The 22,720-nt window shown below is 40.2% G+C and overlaps 2 protein-coding genes across 2 annotated transcripts in view; one reads left to right on the top strand and one right to left on the bottom strand.

The window, feature by feature from the left end:
- Positions 1–46: 46 nt before the first annotated feature.
- On the bottom strand, positions 47–7,400 carry myl1 (myosin, light chain 1, alkali; skeletal, fast). Its single transcript, XM_089003482.1, has 6 exons — positions 7,165–7,400; positions 5,329–5,356; positions 2,714–2,857; positions 1,705–1,878; positions 1,550–1,627; positions 47–538 (listed from the first exon to the last, which is right to left on the bottom strand). The coding sequence occupies exons 1-6, from the start codon at positions 7,285–7,287 to the stop codon at positions 510–512; spliced, it is 576 nt and encodes a 191-aa protein (XP_088859608.1). The 5' UTR covers positions 7,288–7,400; the 3' UTR covers positions 47–509.
- A 7,981-nt stretch (positions 7,401–15,381) lies between these two features.
- Positions 15,382–22,720, top strand: part of cps1 (carbamoyl-phosphate synthase 1, mitochondrial) — a 36,188-nt gene continuing 28,849 nt past the window's right edge. Inside the window, exons 1-12 of the mRNA XM_089003428.1 lie at positions 15,382–15,599; positions 16,875–16,984; positions 17,042–17,186; positions 18,050–18,139; positions 18,237–18,293; positions 19,198–19,290; positions 19,387–19,476; positions 20,523–20,651; positions 21,453–21,559; positions 21,739–21,880; positions 22,432–22,509; positions 22,579–22,677. Coding sequence (XP_088859554.1) covers positions 15,474–15,599; positions 16,875–16,984; positions 17,042–17,186; positions 18,050–18,139; positions 18,237–18,293; positions 19,198–19,290; positions 19,387–19,476; positions 20,523–20,651; positions 21,453–21,559; positions 21,739–21,880; positions 22,432–22,509; positions 22,579–22,677 — 1,266 coding nt within the window. The 5' untranslated portion in view covers positions 15,382–15,473. The remainder of the gene's footprint in view (positions 15,600–16,874; positions 16,985–17,041; positions 17,187–18,049; positions 18,140–18,236; positions 18,294–19,197; positions 19,291–19,386; positions 19,477–20,522; positions 20,652–21,452; positions 21,560–21,738; positions 21,881–22,431; positions 22,510–22,578; positions 22,678–22,720) is intronic.

Raw genomic sequence — 22,720 nt, forward strand, 5'->3', positions numbered from 1 at the left:
GTAAACCGACAAGTTCGTAAACCGAGGTATCACTGTGCGCAGAAAATGTCAGAGAACTTGTGAAAACTTTATTTCGAAATGGCAGATGAGAGTACAATAAGTTAAGACTCAGGGTCAGGGTTCGATGAAGAGGGGATCGACCTCGGTTGCCAGTTCTTTGCCAAAGCAGTCGCTCAGACTGCCGGTTAATGAGTGACAAGAGGGAGGGTCCTCGTTCCCCTAATTACCGAGCAAACTGGCGTACCCCTAATCAGTCAAAGGGATTTGGGGAGATGGAAATTTAGGAAGACGTCCAGAACCGAAAAAGCCTAAAGAGCACCAGTTGGAGATGAGAAAAAAAAATAATAATAAACAAATCAATACAAGTGGAACAAATCAATAGAAGGATTTAGAAATGAAAATCTCATAGTCCTTTTTGATTGCAGGAAGCAGCGAGTGAATGTCTCGACACCATGGGGTCTGCACATACTCGATGCTCACCACCGCCGCCGCCGCTGTGGTGGGCGCCTTTACACCGACATGATGTGCTTGACAAAGGCTGCATGTGAAGATCAGGGCAGGACACAAAAGAAGATTTTCAAATCGCTCAGTGTCAAATACGGGATTGGATTTCAATCTGTTCATTGACTGACCAATAGGCGACGTCAGAATACTGTAGAATTCTATTTCTTTTACTGACACCATTTTTTTTTGCTTCCTAACTGACATCAGAAAAACGTTTTATAGCATCTAAAAATACCCAAAACACGCAGGATGATATTTTTAGTCAAATGCAAAACGCCAATAAAAATGACTTAAAGTGTCCCAAAACTACTTCAAAATGATCCCGGAAATGGCGAGTTACAGAAAGTCCCGCCCCCTTATTCGTGATGTCACGCCAGGACGTCTTGCCTTGCTCTAGAATCAAAACAATGGCTTCAGATTCGGAGAAGATGCTTTCTTGTTACTCATCCAGTTATGAATATGATTCAAATAGTTCTGAAGAGGAAAGCATACATGTTTGACATCGATTAAAGGAGTCCTCCCATATCAATTCGAGCCGTCAATGACATTAATGTAGCTGCCCGAAAATGCACAAGATGGCTACATAAACATTGAATTCAGCGTAAGACTCCTTTGACCCTTCTTTCATCAGAAAAAAGAGTTAATTCCTAAGTTATATGGAGTTATCTGAGCTTGAAATTGGGGCGGCTGTACAAAATACAATATTAATTTATATCGCGCTTTAACAACAGCTAAAGCTGCAACAAAGTGCTAACATGGACACAAGGCAAATACTGCCCCCTCATGGAAGGGCGAAACGTTGCCAGAGGTCTGACTAGCGCTTTATCGGCACATTTTCGGAAATGGCGTTCCACGTCATGCTTTTTAATTCCTGAATAAATTCGGTAATGGCAGCGAATGAGTTCAAATTTGGGCCTCTCATTTATTACCGTTGATTATAAGCTAGCTATTGGTGCGATTAATCGCTAGTCTTAGCTAGCTAAAAACATCTGATGAAAGTTGCTCGAAATGTCGAAATTTTGTTCATGACGATCACGCGTCTCACCCTCGTAGTTGATGCAGCCGTTTTCGTCCTCCTGACCCGCCATGAGAGCGTCGATTTCAGCCTCGTTCAACTTTTCTCCTACAAAATTCAACCCGAGTCAGGAAGGCCCGACTGTCTGTCGATCGATCGATTTTTAGGGGCGGAGTCTCACTGACCCAGTGTTGACAGGACGATACGTAGCTCGGCGCCCATCACGGTGCCGTTGCCCTCCTTGTCGAACACGCGCAGACCCTCAACGTAGTCTTCAAAGCCGGCCTTGTTTGGGCTGTTGATGATGGTCTGGAGCATGGGCAAGAATCCCTCAAACGTGACTCTCTTGTTGGCCATTTCTGAGGACAAAAAAGGTCAAACAACCGTCATTGCGTGGACAGCGCGTGCCTGATTGACATCTCTGGAAGTGAATTATTCAGTAAAAATTTCAGACATTGATAGAGACAGAATATCATATTTAAAGGACAACCGACACCATTTTTTTTGTTTCGTAACTGTCATCAGAAAAGCGTTTTATAGCATCTAAAATACCCAAAACACGCAAGCTGATATTTTTAGTCAAATGGAAAACACCAATAAAAATAGTGTCCAAAAAGTACTTGAAAGTGAACCAGGAAGTGGCCAGTTTCAGAAGGTGCTAGATCACAGGTGTCAAAGTCAAGGCCCGCGGGCCAAATCCGGCCCGCCGCATCATTTTTTTTCAGCCCGCGAAAGCAAATCAAACTTGTTAAATTCCATGATGATTGCTAAAATCTGAGCCAAAATGTCACATTTTTGGATGTCAACCACAATAAAAGTCATTATTCTTGACTTCAGATTTGAAAACGAGTTATTCATTAATTTGCTGTGTGCTCTATATGTAATATTTGAAGGGATTTAAACATTCTAATGGCTTCCCCAAATTCATAACGGCCCTCGAGAGGAAACCATAACTACAATGTGGCCCGCGGCAAAAAATGACTTTGACACCCCTGCTAGATGCTATAAAACGTTTTTCTGATGTCGGGTTGGAAACAAAAAAAAATGGTGTTTGTTATCCTTTCATACCAAGCATGAATTGAAGAATCATTTCATTTTACACATTATCTAAACATTACAAACCGTCCAAAACATTTTTTTACCGATTAAAAATTGATTAATTACCCCTCTTTGCGGAATCTATCAGAACGTTACCTTCAGCGGAGGGGCTTCCCAGCAGTTTGTTCACATCCTTGTTGGTGGGGTTCTGTCCCAAAGCACGCATGATGTCTGCGATCTGGTTGTACGCCACCTTGTTGTCACCCACCCTGTCGAACAGACCAAAGGCCTCCCGGTAGTCTGTTGGGGAAAGGAAGGGGGTCATCAACACATGCGTCAATACTCTACCTTCCAATTCATCAAGTACAGTGATACCTTGGCTCACGAACTTAATTGGTTCCCAGACGGAGTGTGTAAGGCGAAAAGTGTCTATCCCAAAAATTAATTTCAACATAGAAAACCATTAAAATGAGAATAATCCGTTCCCAGGTCCCCATAAAACTTTCTAATCTTCTAAACCTTAAAACTACACAAAATATATCTTATTTTATATATAATAAATGTGCTATGGTATGATAATCAAAGAAATAAACTGTACTGTATAATAAAACCCCTTGGCTTACGAACTTTTCGGTTTACAAACGTTAAATTTATGAAAATTTTACCTTGGCATACAAACTATTTTTCGGGATACACACGGAGCTGCCACAATGAGTGATGTGTCGTTCGCGAACGAGCCCGCCGTTCTTGTAAAAGAAAATGGCAGCCGGCTTGTTTAGTCGTCGTTTAAAGCCACATGATTGGTCAAGAACGCAGCAGTGAGGGGAGGGGGTTTAAACATTAAAGAGACAGGCGGACGACACAGAGATAGTGACAAAATGGATAGAAAAGAGTGAAATTTGGACTTGTTTCAACTTTGATAATTCAAAGGCAGAGTGTAGACTGCAAGGTTAAAATATCCCATGAATCAGGCTCCACAAATAACCCACACAAGCCATCTGTACACGCAAAAAGCGATCAACCCAGCTAAAGAGAACACAATTGATGAGGAACAAGGTAAAATGATGGCAGAGAAATCACCTACAAGGTATCATTCGTCAAGATGGTGAAAGAAGAAGTTTACGTTCCTCATCAAGTGTTTAATGCTGATGAAAGTGGCCACTCCATTCCATCAAGCCATCAACGACCATCACAAAGGTCAATAAAAACTTTATTATATAGTACAGTTTATTTCTTTAATTATAATACCATAGCAAATTTATTATACATAAAATAATTTATATTTTGTGTAGTTTTAAGGCTTAGAAAATTATGTTTTATGGGGACCTGGGAACAGATTATTCTCATGTGAATGGTTTCCTATGGGAAATTAATTTTTGGGCTACACACTTTTCGCCTTATGCACTCTGTCTGGGAACCAATTAAGTTTGTGAGCCAAACTATCACTGTATAGATTGTGATATTATTGGCTGTATGAAAACACTTGAGCAGAGCTCCGTCACCCTTCGGACAATTTCTATGTCAGCTGTCTCTCTCCCTCTAGCCAAGGCTATGGGCTCTTTTAAAAGACCACCTTGGAATTGATAGCTGAGAATATGAGCCCCCTCCTTTTAAAGGCAAGGCCTGCATGTGTATGTGCTGACTCCGTCGTGACATGCAGCTATTAAGACAGTGTCCCTGTTTAAATCTATGAGCGATGCATTTTTGGAACGAAACCATGGCAGAACTTGTGCTTTCTTTGTGCAAACGTTTAACATGTGTAAGCACAACAGAATCTGATTTCACAAGGTGTGTGGAATGCCAAAACAAATGACAGGTGTGACCATCTGTCATGAGAATTGAAGTCTTTGCTTTTAAAGGACAACCGACACCTCCGGGCAAGTTGTGTCCGTAATTTGTAAAATCACTTCAAATGACTTCTACTGAGCGTGTTTTACAAAGATTCCACCGCATATAGCTATATTTTACGTTTTAAGACTCGCTCTGAATATTTAGGAAGTCTTGTTTTCGAGTTGGTGACGATTCCTGACGTGACGTCACGGAAGGAACGCTCCTGACCGAGAAAGCGACACACAATGCATTTTGGGTACTTTGTTTGGTCTGCAAAACGTCATGTTGATCCGTGTTGTTGCCGAAATTAGAAGGAAAACACAAATAACGCGATGGTGAATTGTTGTGTGTTGCACCAAGACTACTATTTGATACTAGTTGACACAAATTCCCAGCAGACAAATCAGCCAGTTTTCCAACGGAGCTTGGACGACATCTTGTGCATTTTCTGGGACGCTATATCTGAGTCCAGATGCCTCAAAATGATACAGGACTTCTTTAAGCGATTGCAAACATGTATGCTTTCCTCTTCAGAACTATTTGAATCATATTCATAACTGGATGAGTAACAAGAAAGCATCTTCTCCGAATCTGAAGCCATTGTTTTGATTCTCGAGCAAGGCAAGACGTCCTGGCGTGACATCACGAACAAGGGGGTGGGACCTTCTGAAACTGCCCACTTCCGGTTTCAATTTGAAGTAGTTTTTGGACACTTTAACTCATTTTTATTGGTGTTTCTCATTTGACTAAAATATCATTTTTGGGTATTTTAGATGCTATAAAACGTTTTTCTGATGTCAGTAAGGAAACAAAAAAGTGGTGTCGGTTGTCCTTTCCAGTAACTTAATGGTTTCTGGTGAAATAATCCCCTAATTTTGTGCGTTTTTGTTTACAAAACTATCATGGCAGTTTCCACAGAGTTGAAAAAAAAACCTTCATACCTTCCATTTGGTCTGGAGTGAATTCAATCTGCAGGTAAGTAGAAAACAACAATGTGAGTTTGTATTCAGTACCAAACATTAAACATTTTAACAAGATTGTCATCACAAACCCAAAACGGCCTTCAACATGGTCTTCTTTCCTTATCTGGATTTACATATCCATCAAATCCAAATTTCCATATCCATATTTAGCGCCGCGCACTGGCAAGCGATATGCGGGTAGTCCATCTTTAGCTACATTAAGATGCCTTCATTTGGTGTCTCAAACTAAATGGCATCACACCACTTGAGGGACAGTGGGCGGGGTCAAAGATGTATGCCATTAGCTAGCTAGCCGAGAATTCTCATGTGACGTGATTAAAAAACTTGACTTGGTTTACAGGAAACTCATCCATCATTCCACGTGTGATTGATCTGCTTTGGATTGCTCAGGATAAGCAGGATCATTCTGGATGAAACTGGATGTCCAGTATCACAAAGATGGTGGAGGCTAAGCTAGCTAACTGGGAGCGAAAGCCGGAATGGATTGATTGCCAGTCAAACGTAGGTCACATATAAAAACAGATGAATATTTACACTCATGTTCACACTTAAGTGGGACTCGGTGTCACATGGTTATGAAACACTACATATACAAGTCTTCAGTACGGTTACAAAATGTTATTTATGTATTTCCACTTCTAGAGTACCACAGTTGTTGATAACAAACCCCTAATATACTTTCAAAATAAGTCGTACATCCAGTTCTAACAGTACAGTACAGACGCTCCGCAACTAATGAACGAGATACGTTCCGAACGGTCATAAGTTGAATTCATTCGTAAATTGATTGATATTTTGAATGCAATCTATGTTTGAGGCTTATATAAATATGTTTAAGGTTTATATAAGTATGTTTAAGGTTTGTATAAGTAACTTGTATTGTTTGTACTGAAAAATTAACATTTAATAAAATATATGCTCTATAAAGATATGTACATGTACAACTGGAGCGAAGACTACATATGTTACTACAAAAATATTCGTATGTACTGTTGTTCTAACAGTACAGTACAGATGCTCCGCAACTTATAAGCGAGATACGTTCCGAACGGTCGTAAGTTGAATTTGTTCGTAAGTTGATTCAGTACGATATTTTGTATGGAATGTATGTTTAAGGCTTATATAAGTATGTTTAAGGCTTGTATAAGTAACCTGTATTTGTTTGTACTGAAAAATAAACATTCAACATATATGCTCTTTAAAGACATGTACATGTGTGATATGGACTTCCTCAACTCGTAAATGACTCATGTGAAGCTGACCGTTTAAATTGCTGTTTCCGTTGACCTCAGATTCACTGCAGGTTGCCCGCGCTACACTTGTGTATTGAGTCACAAGTGTTGACTAAGCATACAACAGCGTGAAACTTTTAAATATGCTAACTTCTTATTCTCTAATCTGTATCACATGTACAACCGGAGAGAAGACTACATATGTTACTACAAAAATATTCGTATGTATTGTTGTTGTAACAGTACAGTCCAGACGCTCGCCAACTTTTGAACGAGATACGTTCCGAAGGGTCGTAAATTGAATTTGTTCGTAAGTTGATTCAGTGCTATATTTTGTTTGGTATCTATGTTTAAGACTAAAAAAAATATTCGTATGTACTGTTGTTCGTAACTCGAATGTTTGTAAGTAGGGGAGCGCCTGTAGTTCCTTTTTCCGTTGATAAACTGCGAATGGAAATACAGTCGCTCAATGATGTATCCATCATTGACTCTCGTCTAACAATTTGGGTGAAAATATTAATGTCCAAAAATGAACGAATCCATATTTTTTTGGGGTTTCTACCTTTACGGCAGACAGGTCCACGGCACGGGCTTTGGGAGCAGGTGCGGGCGCGGGTGCGGGTGCGGGTGCCGCTGCCGGTTCGGCCTTCTTGATGGGAGCCTTAAGGTCCTTCTTAGGTGCCATTTTAGCTTGAAGTCAAAGTACCGTGCGCTTCCTTTCAAAGACAAACAAAAAGGGTGACAGCACAAGGTGTGCAATAACAAATGTGGAGGAGACTCGGAGCACGCACGCAACCCTTTGGCTCTTTATATATCAAGCTATTTTTCCTCCTGACTCGCGCAAGGCTAACCTTGTGCGTGGATTGGATTGTGTTTTTGGAGGGAGGTCTGTGTGTGTGTGTGTGTGTGTGTGGCCCCTCTCTAAACATGGCCCCTCTCTCTCTCACACTTATTTTGAGTGACCCCATCTCCACGAGGGCAATCCAGAGAAAGCCTGAGTCGCTCAGCTGTCATCAAGGCTCACCCGCTGACACCCTTGCTCCACCTTCTCAGATTCGCCGTCCCTTCACCTCCATTACCCTTCCTATAGAACCCCCCCTCCACCCCCAACCTCCCCGCAACCCCTTCAGTCCTTGCACCTGTGCTCCGGTCCATTCTGAGCTCCACGATAGAATCCCGACGGGATAGCTAGCGCGCTTAAGGAGGCTTACCCAACATGCGCCTGACAACAAAAAAAAAAAACGTGATTTTAATTTTCCATTGAAAATGTTTATTATCCTTGGAATTAAGGGCTTGATTAACACATCAAGTCATGTGCAGGATCACGAGAGACTATTAAAATGGTGGCGCTGTCGCTTTAATTACTATAAATGTCATTAGATGATAATGCAGATCTCTGCCAAGGACTAACTGTTAACAAACACCCAAATCATTCGATATGAGTTTTTACTTGTCTTGTTTGTTACTGAGCAGATGACTACCTGGTTGACAAACCAAAACGACTGGCAGCGGCTGTCTATTAGCTATCTATCTAGCTAGCTGGCTATCTGGCTGTCTCTCTATTAGCTAGCTAGCTATATATTAGCTATCTACCAAGCTAGCTTTCTGGCTGGTTATCTGTTAGCCAGCTGGCTAGCTTTCTATCTATTTGAGTTATTCCGGGTTGAGTGAACGCCGGCGTGTGTGGCTGCCGCTGCTCACCTACAGAAAAAAAAAAAAACGATCCTGTGACTGTAAAGTGACCTTGAGAGTTTTAAAAGGCGCTTTGAAATTAAATGGATTATTCTTATTATTACTATCTGCAGCTCTATTCGCTCCTACTATGCACTGATAAAATGATATCCATGAAAATGTCACTAGAGGTATAACATTCATTCCACCAGTTGCACCATAATAATGCATTTATTTTGTATTCAGCTCTTGACCAGTCAGCTGCGATGGGATCCATTTCACACATGACCCGCAATGAGGACAAGAGCTATGAAAACAGATCAAAGATTCTGCACAATGAGCGGTATTCCATCACCTTCTATCCATTTCCTTCTCGCTACCACGCTGTAACCATGTGAAATTGTTTCTAAATTCGTTTTTTGCTTTTGTATTACTAAGAAGAACCATTCGTTAAGGATTTTTTTTTTTTCCTAACTGACATCAGAAAAACGTTTTATAGCATCTAAAATACCCAAAAACATGCAGGCTGATAGTTTTAGTCAAATGCAAAACACCAATAAAAATGAGTTAAAATGTCCCAAAACTACTTTAAAATGACCCCGAAGGTGCCGACCCCTCGTTCGTGACGTCACGCCAGGACGTCTTGCTTTGCTCTAGAATCAAAACAATGGCTTCAGATTCGGAGAAAATGCTTTCTTGTTACTCATCCAGTTATGATTATGATTCAAATAGTTCTGAAGAGGAAAGCATACATGTTTGCAATCGATTAAAGAAGTCCTTCCATCTCATTTTGAGGCATCTGAACTCCAATTTAGCGTCCCAGAAAATGCACAAGATGGCACCCAAGCTGTGTTGGAAATGGGCTGATTAGTCTGCTAGGAATTTGTGTCAGCTAGTATCTTGGTGCAACACACAACGATTCACCAAACAAAGTACCCAAAATGCATTGAGTGTCGCTTTCTCGGTCAGGGGCGTTCCTTCAGTGACGTCACGTCAGGAATCGTCACCAACTCGAAAACAGGACTTCATGAATATTCAGCATGAGTCTTAAAAGGTAAAATATAGCTATACGCCGTGGTATTTTTGTAAAATACACTCAGTAGAACTCATTTGAAGTGATTTTACAAATTATGGACACAACTTGTCCTGAGGCGTCAGTTGTCCTTTAAAACTTAGAAAATTAGAAAGTAGAAAATTATGTTTTATGGGGACGTGGGCACGGATTATTCTCATTTTAATGGTGTCCTATGGGAAATTAATTTTTGGGATACACACTTTTTCGCCTTACACACTCTGTCTGGGAACCAATTAAGTTTGTAAGCCAAGGTATCACTGTATCGAGAAACAACCCCCTCCAAAAAAAAAATCACATTGAGTGTTATAACATCACATCTTTACTTTGATCCTAGATGAACAAGTAGATATTTGACAATAAAGCCCTTGCAGGTTTAACAGGCACTGTAATCGTCTCTCGCTAGGAATTACGCACCGAGGCAGACGCTTGGCTACGTAGTCAGTGATCCCTTAATCTCATACCGCCAAAATCGCTCCGCGGCATCCTGATGTGAACTCTTTAACTGTTTCAGTAGTCGCACTAAAAACCGGCGAGCATGAAATCATCGACTGTGTCGATACTGTGAAGGGCAAACTGAAAATGACAGCGATTAGGAGATGTGGTTCTTTGCCAAGCGTGGAGTCCTGGTGCTTAATGAAATGTGAAGAACTTGAGCCGCTGGAAAATCCTTGCATGAACGAGATGTGGCGTGAGACTTCAAAGATGGCAGATGCTTCACTTTCTGAACGGAAGTGAAGTGTTGACAAATTAGATACATGAAATGAAATAAATTGCCCTCTCCTCTGTACAACTCAATTGAATTTTAAAAGACAACAGACACCGTTTTTTTCCGTTTCCTGACTGACAACAGAAAAACGTTTTATAGCATCTAAAATATCCAAAACACGCAGGCTGATATTTTTACTCAAATGCTAAACACCAATAAAAATGAGTTAAAATGTCCAAAGACTACTTCAAATTGAACCCGGAAGTGGGCAGTTTCAGAAGGCCCCGCCCCCTTGTTCGTGATGTCAGAAAATGCAGAAGATGGCGCCCAAGCTGCGTTGGAAATGGGCTGATTTCTCTGCTGGGAATTTGTGTCAACTAGTATCAAATACAGTAAAGTCTCGTTATATCGATATCGGATATATCGATAGTCCCGGTTATATCGATACTATTTCTATGCACGCACGGAGAAAATGACATGCAAACAGGGTCGGATATATCGATAGTCCCGGTTATATCGATATTTTTTCGGACTCCCTTGAATATCGATATAACGAGACTTTACTGTAGTAGTCTTGGTGCAACACAACAACGATTCACCATTGCGCTATTTATGTGTTTTCCTTCTAATTTCGCCATAAACACGGATCAATGCGAAGTTTTCAGACCAAACAAAGTACTCAAAATGCATTGTGTGTCTTCTGTGGGTTCCAGGTGCTCTAGTAGGCTTTTCCTGATTTTTTTGTCTAGTAGGCTTTTCCTGATTTTTTTGTAAAACAGGAATGTGTTTATCCATTTCTAAGCGCATTTGAAAACTCTCAAGGTCACTTTACAGCCACAGGATAAGTTTTTCTGTGGATGAGCAGCGGCAGCCACACGCGCCAGGGTTCACTCAACCCGCAAGGTAGCTAGCTAATAGCTAGTTAATAGCTAGCTATTTAGATAGCTAGCTAGACAGATAGCGAATCGATAGCTTTCTAGATAACCAGATAATTTGTCAGATAGCTAATAGACAGCAAATAGCTAGCTAGCTAGCCAGCGTTATTCATCGCGTTATTTATGTATTTTTCCTTCTAATTTCGCTATCAACGCGGTGTTTTCAGATGAAAAACAGTACCCAAAATGCATTGTGTGTCGCTTTCTCGGTCAGGGGCGTTCCTTCCGTGACGTCACGTAGGGGATCGTCATCAACTTGAAAACAAGACTTCCTGAATATTCAGCGCGACTCTTAAAACATCCAATATAGCTATGTGCCGCAGAATCTTTGTAAAATACGCTCAGTAGAAGTGATTTTACAAATTATGGACACAACTTGTCCGGAGGTGTCGGTTGTCCTTTAAATATACATGCAGTTGAGTTGAGACTGACACCCCAATCCTGTTTAGACGCGTGATGCCCGTAGGAAAACCAAATTGCACCATTGTGGTTTCCCCCAACTCATCACTCATAGTTGCTTTTCAAACACACTCCGACCATTCCGCACAGGAACGAAGCGGTAACTGAGCCTGGGGGGACAGATGGGCCCTATTTATAGGCCCTTCAGTGAGGTGTGAAGTTTCTTGGGATTTCCAAGAGCAGGGAGCATATCTCCTTAACGGGGCTGATGCACTCACTCTTCCCACAGGCTCTCTTTAGCCACCTCACTCCCTCAATAATAATAATAATAATACATTTCATTTTAAGCACCTTTCAAAGCTCTCAAGGACACTTTACAGTCACAGACATGCATAGGTACTATAATAAATCAAATACAATCACAAATAGAATACAAGTTCCAGAGTTTGGGGGCAGAGCAGCTGAAATCCCCGTCCCCCATCATGCTGAGACGGGCAGGGGGTCACACAGAGGTGCAGGAAGGAAGAGGATATGAGGGAATAGAAATTTGAAGAAGGTCAGATAGGTATGGGGAGGCACGGTTATGGATAGCTTTAAATGTATAAAGTTGATTCTATATTTGACCAGGAGCCAGTGGAGCTCTTGGAGGTGATGTGGTGAAAGGATGAGGTTCTTGTTATGATCCGGGCTGAAGAATTCTGGACGAGTTGAAGTTTGTGGAGAAGTTTCTGAGGGACACCAAAGAGAAGTGAATTGCAATAGTCAATCCGGGAGGTGACAAGACTATGAACGAGGATAGCAGTGGTGTGAGGAGTGAGAAACGGGCCAAGACGATTGATATTGCGGAGGTGGACGTACGCAGATTGGGTTGAGTTATTTATATGGGAGTGGAAATTTAGTGTGCTGTCAAGGATGACACCTAGGCTTTTGACCTGATGGAAGGGAGAAACAGATGTGGAAGGAGGAAGAGGATCTGAGGGAACGAGAGGGAATGGTAATTTGAAGAAGGTCAGATAGGTATGGGCGGCAAAGTTATGGATAGCTTTCAATGTATAAAGTAGAATTTGAAAGTTGATTCTATATTTGACCGGGAGCCAGTGGAACTCTTGGAGGACGGGGGTGATGTGGTGAAAGGATGAGGTTCTGCTAATGATCCGGGCTGAAGAATTCTGGACGAGTTGAAGTTTGTGGAGATAGAATTTGAAAGTTGATTCTATATTTGACCGGGAGCCAGTGGAACTCTTGGAGGACGGGGGTGATGTGGTGAAAGGATGAGGTTCTGCTAATGATCCGGGCTGAAGAATTCTGGACGAGTTGAAGTTTGTGGAGAGGTTTCTGAGGGTCAACAAGGAGAAGTGAATTGCAATAGTCAATCCGGGAGGTGACAAGACTATGAACGAGGATAGCAGTGGTGTGAGGAGTGAGAGACGGGCCAAGACGATTGATATTGCGTAGGTGGACGTATGCAGATTGGGTTGAGTTATTTATATGAGAGTGAAAAGTTAGTGTGCTGTCAAGGATGACACCTAGGCTTTTCACCTGATGGGGGGAAGAAACAGTGGAATTGTCAATAGTGAGAGAGAAACTGTTAGCTTAGCTCAAGGTGGATTTGGTACCAACGAGGACAATTTCAGTTTTCTCGCTGTTAAATTTGACGAATTTATGGATAAACCAGGATTTAATTTCAGAGTGAACGGGAAGTCTAAAGGGGACAGGAATTAGTCCGGGGGTCAGGCTAAACAAAAGCTTCTTATGGGCCTTTTTATGACCGATATGATAGAGGAGGAGACTGGAACATAAGCCAAAGGGTGTCGTCCTTCTTGCCCATCCATTTCAAGAGTGGTCTTCTTTTGACTCTTGCGTGTTCTCAGGACATGACGCTGGATCTAAAACAAGGCTGGTGACGTTTGGTGTGGACACTTTGTCTTTTGTGACATCTCCGACTATAAATAAGGGACAATTCGGATCTTAGAAAGTTACATCTTGGGTGTCATGAATTTCCGGAATTGATTATTTTCAGGCCCATTGCTGACAGGTATCGTAGAAAATATATTTTGTTTAGATTGTTGACAATGTGGGGTCCCTTCGTCGAGGACAGACACTTGAGCTCATTAGGCTTCAAGCCAGCCAATCAGTGAAGGAATTCTGAACACGTAATCGCAGTCTGAACATTAATACTGTACAGCCCAATATAGTAGATTGCTTCTCATCTTCCACCTACTTAATTTCCTGCCACGCGTGTTTCTTGCATTATGTCATATCCATCTAAAAAAAAATCTATAGTTGAACCAAGATTCCAGAATAAATCTTTTATTCAAACTTAGTTGTGATTATATATTTTTTTTATAGTACCTATGCTTCTCTGTGGCTGTAAAGTGTCCCTGAGAGCTTTGAAAGGCGCTTATAAGTTAAATGTATTATTATTATTATTATTATTGTTATTGCTGTTGTTATTATTATTATATGGCTATCTTTTAAAATTATGTGACTAAAGTGTCATTCAGAGTTTTGAAAGGCGCTAATAAATGAAATTATTATTATTATTATTATTATTATTATTATTATTATATGGCTATCTTTTAAAATTATGTGACTAAAGTGTCCTTCAGAGTTTTGAAAGGCGCTTATAAATGAAATGTATTATTATTATTATTATTATTGTTATTGTTGTTGTTGTTGTTATTATTATTATTATATGGCTATCTTTTAAAATTATGTGACTGTAAAGTGTCCTTCAGAGTTTTGAAAGGCGCTTATAAATGAAATTATTATTATTATTATTATTATTATTATTATTATTATTATTATTATTATATTAAACTCTCCTATTAAAAATAAAGTTTCACTGTTGTTAGTTATCTGAGGGGGCCACTTAGTGCGTGCCTGAAAATTAATCTCCTGGAAATACTGTACTATAATCTTACACCCCGAATCATGAATAAAACAAGCAACATCAAACATATTACTAGGAAAATCAACACCTTTTAATACAATTACGACATTCTTTTAGAAATGTATTAATATTTTTACATTTTACCACTGGATGTCAGTAGAGCACCAATGTACAAAACACAACCCGAGGCAAAATTCATTCCTTGAGTTTTTGAGCTGGAAACGCTGAGCAAAAGCAAACAAAGCAATGCGACAATATTGAGAGTTTAAACTAATCAAGGATTTTTCTTCCATGCATAATAACTAATTTCTATCGGGGTATTTCAACTAATTAGACAAAAAGAAGTATAAAATGTACAGCTCTTTTCCCACATGGACACTGCCATTTCCTGAGTTCACAGTGTTCAATCATAGTCTCAATCATGGTGCCTTTTTATTGATATGTGTACAACCTAGAAGTACTATAGAGCTATCAATCGATCCATCGATCGATCTACAGTATATATGTAACGGAGTTGTGCACTAAGATTATTAAATTATGACGGAAGTGAAGCAACGGCGTTTTAATAATCTTAGTGCACGACTCCGTTACTTATATATCTACAATATTGATCAATCGATCTATATAGACAGTATCTCCAATATCTATGTCTAGGTCTAAATCTATCAGAAAAAATATATATATAGATAGATAGATAGATAGATAGATAGATAGATAGATAGATAGATAGATAGATAGATAGATAGATAGATAGATAGATAGATAGATAGATTCTTTTTCTGATATTTCTTTAATTAAATTTTATAAATGGAATTTATATAATGTGAAAGCAATACCGAACGAATTAAAAGACACTCAACCTCAGATTCTAAAATTGTAGACCCTGTGAAATTCGAACCCCCGATGTACAGACAGATTGTACAGTATTTGAACGCTGTACTGGATGACGAAGACCAATCAAATTCTCTATAACATCAATGACGTTTCAAGTTACTTAGTGTGGTCCAATCAGCTGCCACCACTTCGGGGCCCACTGAACTGTCAGGGAACTTCGACATGTCAATCTTCAACTCATTCATTCACGTTTGAAATCACCACGAGACGTTACTCGCACGTAGTTAGCGTTATTTTCTTCTAAGAAACGATTTTAAACACCTGTCGTCGAGCATAGTGAGCGACTTTGCTGGATAATATGACCACAATCTTGCTGGTTTGCAGCGCTGTCAAATCTCTGAGACGCTGGCGTGTAGTTGGGAACAAAGTTGGAATAACGCCACAATGGCCGAGACCTCAAAGTGCGAAGCTTTTTAGCGTCCAGGTAAGGGAAGATGTGTTTCGTTTATGTCCTGTGTGAATTCCCCCTCACGATGTTGACGAAGGCTACATCTCCATGCAAATCATAATCGCTCAACCCGTTCAAATCCCGTTTAATTAAAGCCACAAAATGTATCAAAACGGAATGCAAATCATTCGAAAAATCTCCTCCTTAAATTGGTTTATATAGTTGGCCCTAACTAAAAAAAAATACGTCTGTGTAAACTCTCAATCGTACAGAAATGGTCCATCGATGAAAAGGTTTCTTCAGCCGTCATCTGTACTTCTTTGAAGGTGTCGGACGTTTCGCTTCTTATCCAAGAAGCTTCGTCAACAAACTAAAGTCTTAATGGTAGTTTCGGCCCTATATATAGCCCTACTGCCCAGACGTGGTGGTGCCGGACTCTGCTATGATTGGTCCCTGCTCTCAAGAAAATGTGATCAAAGTTACCAGAGTTATGGATAAACTCACCATTCACAGTTTAGTTTGTTGATATTTCTGTTATTTGACACCCAAAAACTGCACATATTTTTTCAAGGAGCAATTTTAATGGAGAAACAACTACTTTTTTGTTCATATTTTCATATGTTCTAAAGCATAAGATTTTGAAGGACAGGGAAAGTTGAGGATTTGATGTTTCGAAAAGGGACTACATTGATACCTCGGTTTACAAACCCCTTGGCTTACAAAATTTTCGGTTTACGAACGTTATATTTATGAAAAATTTACCTTGGCATACGAACCTTACCTTGGCATACGAACTTTTTTCGTACACGGAGCTGCCTCAATGAGTGATGTGTCATTCGCGAACGAGCTCGTTCTTCTAACAACAAAATGGCATCCGACTGTTTTTGTCCTCTATTCCCCGCCCCAGTCTTCGGTTAAAGCCACGTGATGGGTCAAGAATGCAGCAGTAAGGGGGGGTGGTTTAAACATTAAAGAGACAAGCGGACGACAGTGAGAGTTTCGACTTTGATAGTTCAAAGGCAGAGTGTAGACTGCAAGGTTAAAATATCCCATCAATCAGGCTCCACAAACAACCCGCGCAAGCCATCTGTACACTTGAGGCAAAAAGCGATCAACCCAGCTAAACAGAACACAAGTGATGAGGAACTAGGTAAAATGATTGCAGAGTCACACATGTTGACTAAGCATATAACAGCATGAAACTTTTAAATATGATAACTTCTTATTCTCAATATCACATTCAGACTTGAATAGGGACGGTCTGCCCGTCCCCCCTTTCAACATATAAAGTTGATCTTTTCTACTCGACAGGCCCAAACAGCACATCTCGTCTTGGATGATGGCACGCGAATGAAAGGCTTTTCCTTTGGTTATGATGCCTCAGTAGCTGGAGAACTAGTCTTTAATACATGCCTTGTCGGGTAGGTGAAAGCATCGCAACAAACTTATTCCTCGATAACCACTCCGCTGTCTTTTAGATATCCCGAGGCCTTGACAGACCCCAGTTACAGAGGTCAGATCTTGACTTTGACGTACCCAATAGTGGGGAACTATGGTGTACCGAATACCGAAGAACTGGATAACATTGGCTTGAGAAAGCATGTGGAGTCTGAGCGCATCCAGGTATGAAGCGTGATGATGTTTCATGTGTTCAAGTTGTATACGTTCTTGGGTAGGTTGAAGCGCAACGACAGAACGTAGCTCACATCATTTTCTGATGAACATTCATCTGGCCGTCTATTTTCTACATTGTAATAATAACAATAATAATCATAATAATAATAATAATAATAATAATAATAATAATAATAATAATACAGTTCAATAGATAGCTACGTTATAGTCACATGTTAAGTTTTTTTTTTGTGGGTTAGCAGCGGCAGCCACACGCGCCAGTGAATTTTCACTCAACCCGGAAGTAATTCAACCAAATAGAAAGCTAGCTAGCTAGCTAGCTAATAAATAACTACTTTATAGTCACAGAATAGAAAGAAGTTTTTTGTGGGTTAGCAGCGGCGGCAGCCACACGTGGAGGCGCTCACTCAACCCAGATGTAACTCAAATAGATACAAAGCAAGATAGCTAGCTAATACATAGCTACTTTTCAGTCACATGATAAGTTTTTCTGTGGGTGAGCAGCGGTAGCTACACGCGCAAGCGTTCACTCAACCCGGAAGTAACTCTAATATATACAAAGCTAGCTGGCTAGTTAATATAGAGTTAATAAATAACAAATAGATAGCTAGCTAGATAGCTAATAGATAGCTAGCTAGCCAGCCAGATAGCTAAATAGTTAGCCAGCTACCTAGCTGGCTATCTAACAATTTTTTTAAAAACTGCTCACGAGGAGGAGGAAAAACCAGATAGTCCGAATCCACTAAAGTTAGCTGCTTACTCGTACATTGGACTAAATGTTCCTGTCAAATAAAAGTACTATCAATCAATAAAGTACTATCAATCAATAAATTGTACTTTTTTGTCTTAAGGTGTCTGGCCTTCTGGTTCAAAACTACAGTCATGAGTACAGCCACTGGAACTCTGTGAAATCTTTGAGTCAGTGGCTACAAGAAGAGAAAGTAGGTGCTCTTATATCATCACTCTTGGAATTTTGGGATTAGCGCTCCATATTTTCTAATTTCTTATTTGTTCTTTCTTTTTTTCACTTGTTCAAAGGTTCCTGCACTCTTTGGGATAGACACCAGAATGTTGACTAAGATCATCAGAGACAAGGTGCTGTAAATGTGATCATATTTGTTCATCAGTTTTGTTATAACTCGGTTTACGAACCCCTTGGTTTACGAACTTTTCGGTTTACGAACATTAAATTTATGAAAATTTTACCTTGGCATACGGATTATTTTTCGGGTTACACACTGAGCTGCCACACTGAGTGATGTGTTGTTCACGAATGAGCCTGTTCTTCTAACAAGAAAATGGCCGCCGGCGTGTTTTGGTCCTCTATTCTCCGCCCCCACTGGTCGGTTAAAGCCACGTGATTGGTCAAGAACGCCGAAGTGAGGGGTGGGGGTTACAGACAGAGAGAGAGTGAAGCCATTCTACCAAAAAAGAAAATGGCTGCCGACATTTTTTTTGGTCCTCTATTCCCCGCCCCCAGTCTTCGGTTAAAGCCACGTGATTGGTCAAGAACGCAGCAGTGAGGGGAGGTGGTTTAAACATTAAAGAGACAGGCAGACGACAGAGAGTGACAAAATGGATAGAAAACGGTGATATTTGGACTTGTTTCAACTTTGATAGTTCAAAGGCAGAATGTAGACTGCAAGGTTAAAATTAAGTCAATCAGGCTCCACAAATAACCCGCACAAGCCATCTGTACACTTTATGCAAAAAGCTATCAACCCAGCTAAACAGAACACAATTGATGAGGAACTAGGTAAAATTATAGAATATCTTGTTTTTCTATCCTTTCGCCGCCCCCCACCCCATCTCCCTTTCAAATTGCTGCTGTGGACTGCAAATTTCCCCATTGTGGGACGAATAAAGGTTTTCTGATTCTGATAAACAGTTCAGATACCTAACCTTTTATTCAAGCAAGGCAATAAATATATATATATATATTTTTTATCATAATATGTCGTCTTTTGAGTCCATTTCCTGATTGTGTTATTGTCCTCAGGGCACCGTTCTTGGAAAAATTGAAATTGATGGTCATCCTGTTGAGATATCAGACCCTAACCACAAAAATCTGATTGCAGAGGTTTCAACAAAAGTAATGTCAGCTTTGACTGATTGCTCAAAAAAAAATATTAATGTTTTGTTTGTGCTCACTGCTGATTTCTTTCTTATATCTCCTCTAACTCCCCAGGAACCCAAAGTTTTTGGAAAAGGAAACCCTGTCAAAGTCGTAGCAGTTGATTGTGGTATTAAACATAACATCATCCGCCTGATGGTTAAGGTGAGCAAAAGCACGGCTAACCCTGAATCTCCATTTCCTTGGAGTAATCGAAAAATATCTCGCTGCATGAATCTGGAAATTTCAAATGATTATATCCATTCTTTTAAAAGTCACTTCCTAGTCTTCCAGCTGGGGTGAAAATGAGCTTCTCGTTGGTTTCGCTCCCTGAATTCACTGCTAATCATCACAGAGACTTTAGCTTGGGGTGCTTCAGAAATGGTTTATTGCTCTTGTACATCTGTTCATAGAATATTGAACTCATTCACTGCCAGACATGTGCAAAAATATGTCCACTCCAGTGCCAGGGTTTTTGTCATTGTCACTCAAAACAGAATATTGAGTTTCAGGACTACATAAACATTCAATGCAGGGTAAGAAACCTTAAACTATCTTGTTTCATCAGAAAAAAAGAGTTAATTCCTAAATTAACTTTGATAGTTCAAAGGCTGAGTGTAGACTGCAAGGTTAAAAATCCCATCAATCAGGCTCCACAAATAACCCGCACAAGCCATCTTGATGCAAAAAGCTACCAACCCAGCTAAACAGAACACAATTGATGAGTAACTAGGTAAAATTATCGCAGTGAAAGCACTTACAAGGGATTATTCCTCAAGATGGTGAAAGAAGGCTACGTTTCTCATCAAGTGTTCCATTCTATCAAGCCATTAACGATAATCACAAAGGTAAATAAAACAACTTTATTATACAATATTATACAGTGTTTTATACAGTTTTAAGACTTAGAAAATTAGAAAGTAGAAAATTATGTTTTATGGGGATCTGGGAACGGAATATTCTCATTTTAATGGTTTCTTATGGGAAATTAATTTTGGGATACACACTTTTCGCCTTCCTCACTCTGTCTGTGAACCAATTTAGTTCCTAAACCAAGGTATCACTGTATTTATTTTTGATGTTCTATAAAGTACTGCAAAGCATTTGGAATACCACAACTTAACATTTTTAATCTTTTCTACATGATATTAACCGTAAAAAAGTACAGTTGCTTTATCTATTGCCACTAACTAAATGTGTCGATGTGCCAGCGGGGTGCAGAAGTTCATTTGGTGCCATGGAACCAGGACTTGCTGAGTCTCAGATATGACGGCTTGTTCATCTCCAATGGACCAGGAGATCCGTCGCTCGCTCAAACACTCATCCACAATGTCCGCAAGGTAAGGATGACGGGAACTGGCTTTTGTTTTGTTACAATGTATGGTAGTCGTCATTGATTTTGTTTTTTAGATTTTACATCAGGCATCAATTTACTATATATTGATTAGATTAGAGCAACCTTTATTTGTCTCAAAGTCTAGAAATGTACATTTCACAGCAGCAAAAACAAAATACAGGAGCTGCTGTAAAGGCTCGCGGCGCCATCTTGAAGTAAAAACAAACAAAAAAACAAAATGAATGAGCAGACAATCAAAACATTCTTTTCACCAGTGGATCAGGAACGTCATGGTGAAATGTGCACGTCTGCTACAAGCTAAATGTTGAAAGCAAATACGAAGCTGTAGCATCCATTGACGTAAAGAGATTGTCTGACATCTCCTGTCCCACGTGAATCCGCTTCAATTCCAAGCCGCGACAGTCGTGAGAGCACTTGCCGACAGCCGCCATCTTGGACTTCTTTTGATTGATGAATAAATTACAAACTAGCATCCCAATGTTTCAATGGTAAGCGCATCGATTACACAGTGCAGAGGTATCGGGTTCGATTCCAGCTCTGTGTGGAGTTTGCATGTTTTTCCTATACCTGCGTGGGTTTTCTCCGGGTACTCCGGTTTCCTCCCACGTTCCAAAAAAAAGATGCACGGCAGGCTGATGGAACACTCCAAATTGTACTTAGGTGTGATGCACTGATGGTTGCTTATCTTTGTGTGCCATGTGATTGGCTTGCAACCAGTTCAGGGTGTCCCCCAAGAGGAAAAAAATATGTTTCTATGAAATATATGTATATTTTTCCTCTGGAGGTGCTGGAGAGTGATCGTCCCCAGCCTGTGTTTGGTATCTGTATGGGCAATCAGATCACGGCGCTAGCTGCTGGAGCTAAGTCCTATAAACTACCAATGGGCAACAGGTGAGCATCATCACAATGTTTTTGTGTTTTTTTGTTGTTGTTGTAGCATGACATTCGGGCTGTGATTTGTGTAGTACTTGCCGTACAGTGACGGCCCTACCTCACTCATCTTGAAATTCAATCAACTACAAATAAAATATAGATGCAACTTGTCTCATTTGTGTGTTTTTCCCCCCCAGAGGTCAGAACCAGCCGGTTGTGAATGTAATGACAGGCCAGGCATTCATTACTGCACAGAATCACGGCTATGGCATAGATAGCGAATCCCTACCCCCGGGGTGGAGTCCGCTTTTCATCAATGCCAATGACGGTACAAACGAGGTTAGTTTTACTACAGTGATACCTGGGTTTACGAACCTTTGGTTTACGAACGTTACATTTATGACAATTTTACCTTGGCATATGAACTATTTTTCGGGATACACACGGAGCTTATTATACAGTACAGTTTATTTCTTTAATTGTAATACAGTAGCACATTTATTATACGTAAAATAAGGTATATTTTGTGTAGTTTTACAGCTCAGAAAGTAGAAAATTAAGTTTTATGGGGACCTGGGAACGTATTAGTCTCATTTTTATGGTTTCCTATGCGAAATTAATTTTTGGGATACACACTTTTCACCTTACACACTCTGTCTGGGAACCAATTAAGTTCATAAGCCAAGGTATCACTGTATTTGCAAATGACTTGAGGAGAACATACTGTCGGAATTTTTCTATTTCGCGAATAAACATTGCTTTCGTCTCGGCTTATGAAATATGGAGTGAAAGTGGAGAATCCTCCGTCGGGTTTGGAGGGGAGGATGAAGAGTGTTATACAATTGTTGACTTGATTTTGTGCACTCACATCAAATTTGGATGTTTCGCAGGGCATCATGCACAACACTAAACCTGTTTTCACAGCTCAGTTCCACCCAGAGGCTAAAGGCGGCCCCACTGACACAGAGGTATTAAAACATTGATTTCAATCCGCATTATAATGCATTTTTGATATTGTCATGATTTTATTCTCACAGTTCCTTTTTGACACATTCATGGCCCTCATCCGAAAAGGAAAAGATGCCAACATCGTGTCAGTCATGCCGAAAAAACGCTGCGTCCCTCCCAGAGTGCAAGTATGATTTTCAAGATCAGTGTCATAAATCAGATGGATAATTT

The sequence above is a fragment of the Hippocampus bargibanti genome, linkage group LG08 (genome assembly GCF_051943395.1).
Source record: "Hippocampus bargibanti isolate YZ-2025 linkage group LG08, ASM5194339v1, whole genome shotgun sequence".
Taxonomy (NCBI): domain Eukaryota; kingdom Metazoa; phylum Chordata; class Actinopteri; order Syngnathiformes; family Syngnathidae; genus Hippocampus; species Hippocampus bargibanti.